The 10,832-nt window shown below is 40.7% G+C and overlaps 1 protein-coding gene across 1 annotated transcript; it reads right to left on the bottom strand.

Moving 5' to 3' along the window:
• Positions 1-2,603: 2,603 nt before the first annotated feature.
• LOC126590127 (60S ribosomal protein L38-like) lies at positions 2,604-3,334 on the bottom strand. The gene has a single exon (XM_050255647.1). The coding sequence runs from the start codon at positions 2,872-2,874 to the stop codon at positions 2,665-2,667; it is 210 nt and encodes a 69-aa protein (XP_050111604.1). The 5' UTR covers positions 2,875-3,334; the 3' UTR covers positions 2,604-2,664.
• Positions 3,335-10,832: the final 7,498 nt, after the last annotated feature.

Below are 10,832 nucleotides of genomic sequence, written 5' to 3'. Positions count from 1 at the left end.
CCAGTGCCTCCACAGCACCACATTTATATATATATGCAGCCATTAAATGCATATTTAGAATATAAAAGTATTTGGCATATTATTTCAAAGCATACATTCCTTAAAAATGCATTTCTGGGAAATATATCAAGTATATAAATATATACTGAAAACAAAAGCCCACTCACTGGTATGTCAACGGGTCGTAACCCTCGAGTTGTCCGTGGATACGCTCATCGTCGGGATAAGTCTCACCTATATGCGAATTAACTATAAAAACGTTATTTTAAAGCACATATACAAAACTAGCTAATAACTTCTCATACAAAGCTCAATTTTGGTATTTGAATATACCAACGTGACCTACACAACCTCACGAACATCGTGATATTTTTAGAATAATTTTTCTGTGGCTCACGCGCCCTCACGCTCCAGGGAGGGCATGGCCTCACGCGACCTCACGCTCATCACCTTCAACCTCCAAATGTCGGAATAGTGCCATCGGCGCTGGATTCTGGGCAGACCTGCAATTGCCTATTTCTCGCTCATTTTTGCACCATTTTTCACGCAATTTATACCAAAATGAAGCTCTTAACTAGTATAACACAATCATACTAATTTAAAGTTCTAAAAGTCATGGGATCTCACCGGAGAATTCCAAGAAAACCGGCCAAACTTCGTCCACACGATCCTGACATCCAAAACCTTCAAACGAAGCACTTCGAGCTTCCTTAGGACCTCACTAAGCTTCCTACAAGCTTCAAATTCCCAAAAACATCCATAATTACGTGTGCATAAACAGTGCACAAATCGGGGGTTATGAAAAACTAGGGTTTCCGAAGGTATCCTTACCTGAAATGGGTACCAATTGACTCGTCTGAGTTTCACGAACACAATGGTGCCAACTTTGACCACAATTCGTGAAGTTTCAAGGGTTTTGGGTGATTGTCCGTACGATTTAGAAGGAGAGAGAGAGTGAGAGTCCGAGAGAGATGAGAGGGTACGGGAGAGAAAAGAGAGAGAGTGTATGTGTGTGGCCTAGGATTGGTCAACCACCAAAAATACCATAACTTATTCCTAATTGGTTCTAAACAATTAGGATTTAAGAATATTGACCCAAAACCACACTTAAACCACATTACACAACTAACGTCCAAGGGTATTTTCATCAATTCACGCCGTCGATAATTATATATTTGAGACGGGCTGTGACAGTCTAGCCCATAGTGTGCATGGACACGCTAAGAGAAAAAGGAAACGCAGCAAGGCTACGCGCCGAACTCAGGGGCCGCTGACAGTAAATGGCCCTACCATACGAGGTTGTCGACGACAATAAACAAGCGAAACAGCTCTTTTTTTCAATCAAACGATTTGTACTATTGGACCAATGGCCAACGGTCCAAATTCAAACTTATTTAATTTTTAATTTATAAATACATTATATCTAACGGCTGAGATCGAATATGATCAAATCTAATGGTTAAAAATAAATAAATGAATCTAATGACTCAAAGTTAAATCCAACGACTATAACAATTAATAAAAATGTTTAAATCAAAGTTTACCCAAAAAGTCTATAAATACCTATGTATTTGTTCAAACATCCACACAATTAGCTTTTCTCCTACAATTCTTCCAATTTTTCTTTTTGCCCACTTCCAAAACCATATCTTCCTAGGAGTTACATGAAACACAAGTTTCATAGGGTCGATTTATTAATTTTACATTATTTATTGGAATCTAAATACAAGTTTGAGAGGGGTATACTTGAAGTTTGTTGTTTGGCTTTTATTTGAACAATAACGATAGTGTTGCTTTTGTGTTTCCTTTGGTTGAAATGATGGTATTGTCTTGTCATTTAATTTCAACTTTGCTTGGTTGAAACTTTAGAAATTCGTTTTACTGTATTTAGTTTATTTTTTGTATGGATGGTGACAAGACCAGCCTTTAGAATTTGGGGGCCCTATGTAACATCCCTGATGCGCAAATTAACTTAACACACAAATTCTTGTTGACAATTGTAGTATGGATAAGTATGGATCGTTCTAAACCGGGGATTAGGAGGGATTGCTAATCTGCTCTAAACTGACTCAAAAACACAAAAATAAACTTAAAAACACTTAATTAGACTCTAATGACTCAAAACAGCTTAAAACAACTAAATAGACTCAAACTAGACACTAGGAATGAATTTGGACGAAAATTGGTTTTACCTTGACTCAAAACACTTAAAAACACAAACTAAAACAGATTCTAACCTAATTAACACTTAAAACAAAGGGGGGGGTTTGGTTTTGATGAATTTGAACTAAAACAAGATAGAAACTAAACTAGATAAAGTTTGGTATGAATTTGGTGATTTGAATGGATTATGGGCTAGCTAGAGGGTCTTTCTCCACACATGACACACTTGCATACAAATCAATCTCCAATTGCTTTTCAATAAATTATGAATCTCAACACCCCAGATTAACCATGATGCACTAATTAACCCTCAGATTTTCCTTTACTCATTGAATTGGATGAATGCATGCGACAACCAGTGGCGGATCCAGGAAATAATGTTAGGGGGGTCAATAAGGATAGCGCGCAGCACGTAAATTTTTTTTAACAGAAACGGCATGCATATTGTCATTTCATCGAGTCTTGGTAGGATAGCGCGACCAGCTACTCCAAAATCCTTGTTCAAAGGTCCTGAACGTTCAAACCTGGAAGAAGAGATTGCTTCAACTTGTCTGCCTTCTCGAAATCAAACACACAAAGTGTGTAAAGGTACTTGGAACACCGAACCTTGAACTTGACAGCATCCTTGGTCCTCTTGATTTTGACATTGCGGGCATCCTTCCTTCTTGCAGTTAGAAGGAAATCCTTGATCTTATGGATCTGCTTCGGCATTTTGCTTGTTGCTCGGTCGAGACCGGAGGCTGCGAGTTTTCTCTCAAAGTTCGAGGAGGCTATCAACACGCCAGCAGCCTCCTTCTTCTTCAACCTGCAAGCGAACTCTTTCTTCTTCTTTCAGACATTTCGTCGACCACGTGGTGTGCAGCTCCAAGAGGTCGCACCAGCAGCTCCAAGGTTATTTCCATGGCTTCCAAGGGGTCGTGTGACCCCATTGAGCCCACTATGGATCCGCCCCTGGTGACAACCCAAATCATTCTCCAAAGGTCCCCTACATGAATGCATAATAGAGATACAATCAGAGATCATTACGTTTCATGAAAATCATAAGTGTTGACGAGACATTTGTAACTATGAATGCATGATACGTTTGCCAAGAATTCAATTAACGCGATTGTGACTAGCAACCTTCACTACTTGTGAAAATAAGTTTGTAACGATTATGTGAAACTCCCTTATATTCTAGCATCAAATTCATGCATGAAAACTAAGTATGCATCCTTAATCAACATACAAGAATCAGTTTTGAATAAAACAGTTAAGCAAATTGCATCCACACTTTATGAAATCACAACTGGAATTAATCAATTCATATTGCAAATATGTTCATGGCTTCGAATTCATCTCCAACTAAGAAAAACTTAGTTACACATGTTCACAGCAATTGAAATACAAACTGAAATAAATATTGAAAGTAAAATAAGGGAAGAAATAACTCTTAGAACTCCCAAGGATGCAGGTGGCATGTGCACAAGTTCCTCATTCTCCAATGGAATGCACGGCAAGAGTATCTTCTTCTCCAAAGCTGCGGCATAGATTGGGTTGTGATGATGGATGAGTGGTGAATTGTGGTGGTGGATGGGTCTCTTCCCCTTGAGATGCACGGCAATGGGTATTTATAGGGAGATGATGGATTAGGTGAGTTAGGTGAGTGCACATTCCATTCAATTTCTGGTAGGTTAGGTGAGTGCACCGTCCATTCATTTTCTGGTAGGTTAGGTGAGTGCACCATTCATTCAATTTCTGGTAGGTAGCTTAGGTGAGTGCACCATCCATTCAATTTCTGGTAGGTAGCTTAGGTGAGTGCACCAACCATTCTTGCAACTTGCATTTGTTTCTCCAGATTTGTAGCATGTTCCTAGCCTCATTTAAGCACCAAAAACGTCCATCCAACTTGCTCCACATGCATGCACTCTAATTCAACCCAAAACTGCACCAAAATGCATTTTGCCAACTTTGTCATTTGAACCTACAAACACACGAAAATAGCTTAAATCACTATAATAAGTACAAACTAACTAAATAAATGCCAAGAAACAAGCTAACTAAGTCGCATAAATATGCTCTTATCAATCCCACATTCCCATTTCTTCCTAACACGAGGCCTTTTGGGAGCTCATTAGCTTCGGGTTCCATCAAAACTCCGAAGTTAAGCGAGTTCGATCAAGAGCAATCCCAGGATGGGTGACCCACTGGGAAGTTCTCGTGTGAGTTCCCAGAAACAAACTGTAATGGCGTGGTCGGGGTCCAAAACGGACAATATCGTGCTACGACGAAGTCGAGCCCGGGATATGGTGGGGGGCCGGGCCGGGCCGGGATGTGACAATTTGGTATCAGAGCCAATCCCTGGTCGGAAGTGTGCCGATGAGGACATCGGACCCCTAAGGGGGTGGATTGTAACATCCTACATCATCCAGGAGAGTGGATCATCTAAGCCTTATATGTATATTCTCATCTCTTCCTAGCACGAGGCTTTTTGGGAGCTCACTGGCTTCGAGTTCCATCAGAACTCTAAAGTTAAACGAGTTCGTACAAGAGCAATCCCAGGATGGGTGACCCACTGGGAAGTTCTCGTGTGAGTTCCTAGAAAAAAACCGTGAGGGCATGGTCGGGGCTTAAAGTGGACAATATCGTGTTACGGCGGAGTCGAGCCAGGATGTGGTAGGGGCCCGGGCCGGGATATGACACCCTGGGCAAGCCTTCGAAGTAGGGCCTTAAAGTTCTTTGACCCCCGGTTCTTTATACATTGATATGCATAAAAAATAATTCGCTAAATACATAAAAATTTCTATTTTGACATCAAATATCATTTAAAAATTAATATCAAAAGGAGATAGATATACAAACATTACTCAAATATTACACGTCTCATGTTTTTAAACGCAAATCTATTAAATGTTTGCAGTCAAGAGTCTAAAATTGACAGTGAAGAATAATAAAACTTGATTGACGAGTATAATAAATTCAACGCCAATTGTTTCTTTTGTGTTTTTTTCTAAAATCAACATCACACTAACGAATCGAATATTAAAATAATCTTTTAAATGTAAATTATTGAAAAGAAAAATCTAAATTCAAAGTTTTGATTACCTTAAAGTACAATTTTCAAGACTGTGACAACTCGGCCCTAATTTTACGATTATATTAATTTTAAAAGAGTGAATGGACGAAAATGCCTCCAAAGGCAAGGATTGACTTCCGTTGACCATCATTTAGAGAGACGTATGATTCATTCTTTTAGCCTATTTGCATAGTACGCGACGATACGAACACGTGAGCACAAACGAAATCGAATTTGAAGCTAGGATGGAGATTTTATGATTTTATGAACGTGAAGGGTGATTTGGTAATTTCATGTTTAGAGGTATTTTGCGGCTTGTTTTGTGAGCCACGTGGGGCCCACACTTCACTCATGCCCTATCTCGTATCCCCTCCTTCTAGAAACCTTGGTTTTTTTCTCTCTCTATTTACTCACTGAATCTCTTGTTGCCACCTCACCTCCCTTCACCACTCAACACACACTCTCTATTCGTTCATCTCTCTTAGCTCTCTCTCTAAAACTCTGGACTCTCTTTCATTATCGGCAACCCGAGACCCCCACACACCTTATCGTTCCGGTGAGCTTCATCACCCTTGTCTTACCACACCACCATCTTCCTCACTTTATACCCAGAATCGACAACAAGTTTACGAACCTCGACAGTGGCTACTGTACCTTTCTCCCCCGACGACCTTCGACGATCTATAGACTTTGTCGACCTCGGTAAAGACTCGCACTTCTCCATTTTCTCTTAGTTTTCAGTTTCTAGCTCGATCTCAAGCTCACTAGCAAATTTTGGGTAGCTTTTACATAGAAATTAACTTGGGGGAAATACTCCCCACTTTTCGGCAAGGAACTCGAGATTTTGCAGGATTTCTCCAGCCAACTCTGGCCATGGCTTCATACCTCATTGGTATATTTCGAACCCTTACTTCAAGAGCTTCATTTTGGTTTTTATTTCATTGCAAATGGTTGAGTTTTGAGTTCGAATGGAGCTTTAGTTCGCTGCCTACATTTCGACGAAATCTGGAGACCTGCAACCGGGTTAACCCGGCCCGATTTCAGAAAAAAAAAAAGCCCAAACCCAAACCCGGATCCAAGCCTAGATCCGAACCAGCCGACCCGGACCCACTTAGGGATTTTGAGAGAATAGTCCAGGGGAATATTCTGTTAAATTTTCAATTCACTTTAATAGAATATTCCATTTGAGGATGGAATATTCCGTTAAAGTTAGTTGTTGATAGTTAGTTAACTTTTGTTGATTTTTTCGAAATTTTCTCGAAAACCCTCATAGGCCAATTTCGATGCCCCAAGTCCATTTTTGGCATCCATTTAGTGAAATTCCATAGTTTTAACGTAATTGACTAACTTGGCGACTCAATTGACTTTTAAGGGTTGACCGTTGACTTTTCGTTGACTCTTTACAAAATTTGCCCAAGGCCCTCCTTAGCATATTTTGACATCCCGAGTCCAAATATGTCGTCGATTTCTTCAAATTTAATCGTTTTGGTAGGGTTTTACTAATGGGTCCCAATATTATGGTTAGGTGCGATTGATATCGGAGACTTCGGCTTTCCTAGTTCGAACGGTTTTGATCTTGTAAATATTTATGAGTGGGTCTTTTCTTTTATACAGTATACATATATTTATTTAGTTTTCATATATACTTAATAATAAATTTTCTACGTGATGCCATGATTAAATAACGTTTATAAGAAATGTCGTATTGTTGGGAAATTCTAAAATAATTCTACGGGATGCACATGTAAGTTTACTATAAGGGTATGCCTTAATTAGATTTATGGACATGAATAGTATTATGTTGATTAGAATTATCGTTTATCATTGCATGATTATATATACGATATCTGCTCATCATGTGCTACACTGGTGTTTGTACTCCCCCGGGCCAGGGCCAATCTTTCACATGTATGTTCACATCGCACCGTACGCTTACTTTGGATACATTGTAGGTGACAGTCATGTCCTAGATTACTATAGGCAATTAGGACTCGTATGTGATGCGCATATTGCAAGTCTTCATGTGATCGTAGTACTATAGCGTATTATGTATATTTTGGAAACTATACTTGTTTTACGGCGAGGGGTTATAATGTTTTCAAAAAGGTTTTTATAAAACTTTATTTTTAGGCCTACTCACCCTTGTTTTTCGTCCCTCCAGGTTTTAGTGCTGACCTTTCGTGTCAACGAGAATTCTTGGCAAATCTTGGTATAGGTATTTACCTTCGATGGTATGGTTCTCATCCTATCTTACTGTACTTTACTTATGCTCTGACATCATGTGTGAAATGGGTTTATTCTCACTCACAAGTGCACTCTTATATTTAGGCACTTTCAGGTTTAAATTTATTCACATTCTCCACATCAATACACTTTATGGCTTCGTCACCCTTATAATGTCGGCCAGCATAGCTCGATTCGGAGTCTAGGTGGACATTCCAGGTCGGGGTGTGTCAGTTTGGTATCAAAGCATAAGTTTGGGCAGTATTGCATTCATCACAAACGTGATGTAAGCATTCTTGGTTCTTGAACCTAAGTGTCGAATCTTGCCACCTCGTTGAATATGAAAAATGTGTTAACTTTTCCTAAGTTTTGGGCATTTTAGACGACTTATCGACGTTCTACAAAAACATTTCGGCGACCACCTCTAAACTTATACAAAGAACCTTACTGCTAAGGAAAATCTCGATTCGAAAACAAGTTTGCGGCCCTGAAGCAGGGTTATTGTGTCGGTAATTGTGTACCACTGAAGACTTTACTCATCAATCCTGTTTGTATCATACTTAAGGCCTCCGTATTTAAACCTCGTATAAATACTCGGAGGACTCAAGTGTAATTATGTAATAAATGAATGGGCAAATATGTAATAAGTGATGAGCCATTAGTCTATAGAAGGGACTCCTCACCCTCACAATCCTCAAGCCTCACATCCCCAAACAGAGGCTCTCACATTCAGAGCAAAGCTCTCTCAAACTCTCCCTTTCTCTGGGGGACTCCCTCTCACACTTGTAATCCATACATACAGTTACAGAGAAATACAATTAACATCAGTGTGGACGTAGCCCAAACATTGGGGTGAACCACGATACATCTTGTGTTCTTTACTTTCTTGTAGATTCACGGTCGGATTTACGTTGTTCAAAGACTCTCCAATTTTATACATCAACATTTGGCGCCGTCTATGGGAAACGACACGAAAAGCTATGTCGGTTCTCTTTCATTTTTTCATCTCACCACCGTGAAACCTCACCACAATATCCACCATGAATCTGCAAAAACCCAAGCACCAAACACCTACAGAGTCACTACAAAACCCATGTCTTCCATTCCAGTTCTCAGTCACGGCAGCAGCGATGGAAACCCGACAAAAACATTTACGACCACATATTCTCCCACACAACTCTCTCCCCTTCCCAGTAAAACCACCATCTCCCACAAGATCTACTGAAAAAAAAATGCAACACGCATGCTAGCGTATACCGTTTATTTAATGGCCGACCAAACTGAAGCGCCACCGCCGGGTCAAAATCCTGTAGATCACGATGATCAGACGGCGGACGACGATCCGTCCTCAATCTCACCAGCTTCCAGCTCCACGACCTCGACTCGGTCGAGTTACCGTCGAGTCTAACAGAGTTAGACCTAACGACGAACCGCCTCACAGGTTTAGACCCTTGGATTGCGACCTTCTCCAACCTCAAAAAGCTCTCTCTCCGTCAGAACCTCATCGAAGATGCCGCCATCGAACCGATCTCCGGCTAGGACACTCTCTCCGGTTTCCAGGAATTGGTGCTAAGGGATAATAAGCTCGGGAAAATACCTGATGTCAGCATATTCAGATAATAGAGAGCAGCTCAAAATCCCTATCAACTTGAACCATGAAAAAGGCATCACGGCCATCAAGCAAAGCCTTAACAGTCATCTTTCCACCTTTGTGCTCGTTTTCAGCATCTGGGTCAAGAGTAGGGAAGAGGGAAAACTCGAACCCATCGGTATCTTTCCAGTTGTCGGCATGACCATCCAGAGTGATAAGGCCCAGTCCGAACTCGGCCTAGACCCAGATCTCAGATTCCGCCTCTCTGCTCATTCCCACTTTTCCACAATCTCGGCCTCATCGGAGTTGGCTGGGTTTTCTCTTAAGAGTTTTCAGGGGGCTGGTTCGTGGTTGGTAGCAAGCGCTTCGATGACAGAAGAGGATCAATACATTTAAGGTTTGAGATTTTTGTGCATCTGGATCTCTTGGCGCATTAGAATCTGAGAGTCCATTCTATATGCCCTCGTTTGAAGAGCTGACGCCCTTCCCTGACGTAAATTAATGCACAGCAGCCCAAGCTCTTTGTTGATTAAGGGAGTCAACTTGGCACGATGACAGCGCAGAAGATGCCCACCAACTTTCATCATGCATGTTCCCACTTTTCTGAAAAAATTACAGGAAAATGAGCAATTAATGCACAATAGCCCAAGTTCTTTGTTGATTAAGGGAGTCAACTTGGCACGATGACAGCGCAGAAGATGCCCACCAACTTTCATCATGTGGACGGTATGGAAAAGCTATGGATGTATTTGCTGTAAAGTAGGCATGCAAATCTTCAAAGATAAGACATTGAGCATCATTCCCACCATGCCCATGTCTCTCATCTGCCACACTCAATCATCCATTCGCACTTATGGAAAACAACCACAAAGATAAGACTCTTATCTTTACAGCCCATACCCACTGTCATTGATGAATATTTTATTAAGTTATCTTCTGCAAACTAGAGCAATTATTGTACAGTTATACTGATGTGTAAAGAAGGCAGCATGCCAAAAAAAAAAAGGGCAAAATGTCGACAAGCCCAAAGTAGTGGGCTGGAATGTTATGTGGAGGGCAAAAGCCCATATGCCTAAAAAAGCCAGGTCCTATGGCTTCAAACTCCAACCTCCATCCCACCACTTAAGGTTCACCCGCTATTATCACTAACCGGTAATCAAAAGTACGTCCAGTACTCCAAAATTATTCGGCAGTCTACCGTTATTATCACCAACCAGGTGATCAAAATACGCCCAGTACTCCAAAATTATTCGGCAGCCTGTCGCTATTATCACCAACCAGGTGATCAAAAGTACGTCCAGTACTCCAAAATTATACATGAGCATCACTTATGTCAATCATACATAAACATTCATGAGCATCATTCATGTTAATCATACATAAACATTCATGATCATCATTCATGTCAACATTCATGAGCATCACTCATGTCAACATCCATGAGTATCACTCATGTCAATCAACATAAACATTCATGAGCATCACTCATGTCAATCAGCTTCGAAAGCTTCATTTACAGAGCTTCAGCTTCGAGAGCTCCAACTTCAAAAGCTTTATTTACAGATCTCCAGCTTCAAAACTTCACTTTAAAAGCTTCACTTACAAAGCTTCATTGCATGTTATACAAAGACCGCCTTGCCACTTCGGCCCATACATGGATTGAATTTGAAGTCTCCAGCCAACAACCTCCATTGACAGAAGACTTGGGGGACTACACTATGTACCATATATTGGGCTTCCACAACTGGGCCTCATGAAGAATACTTGGGGAACTCTAGCCTATTATTATGTGCTGAGGAG

This window comes from Malus sylvestris, chromosome 11 (assembly GCF_916048215.2).
Source record: "Malus sylvestris chromosome 11, drMalSylv7.2, whole genome shotgun sequence".
NCBI classification, from domain to species: domain Eukaryota; kingdom Viridiplantae; phylum Streptophyta; class Magnoliopsida; order Rosales; family Rosaceae; genus Malus; species Malus sylvestris.
The sequence above is the reverse complement of the archived record's forward strand: the minus strand, read 5'-3'. Positions and strand labels throughout refer to the sequence as shown.

Coding starts and splice junctions, on each gene's coding strand:
- LOC126590127 (XM_050255647.1), bottom strand. CDS start 2,874: ATGCCGAAGCAGATCCATAAGATCAAGGATTTCCTTCTAACTGCAAGA.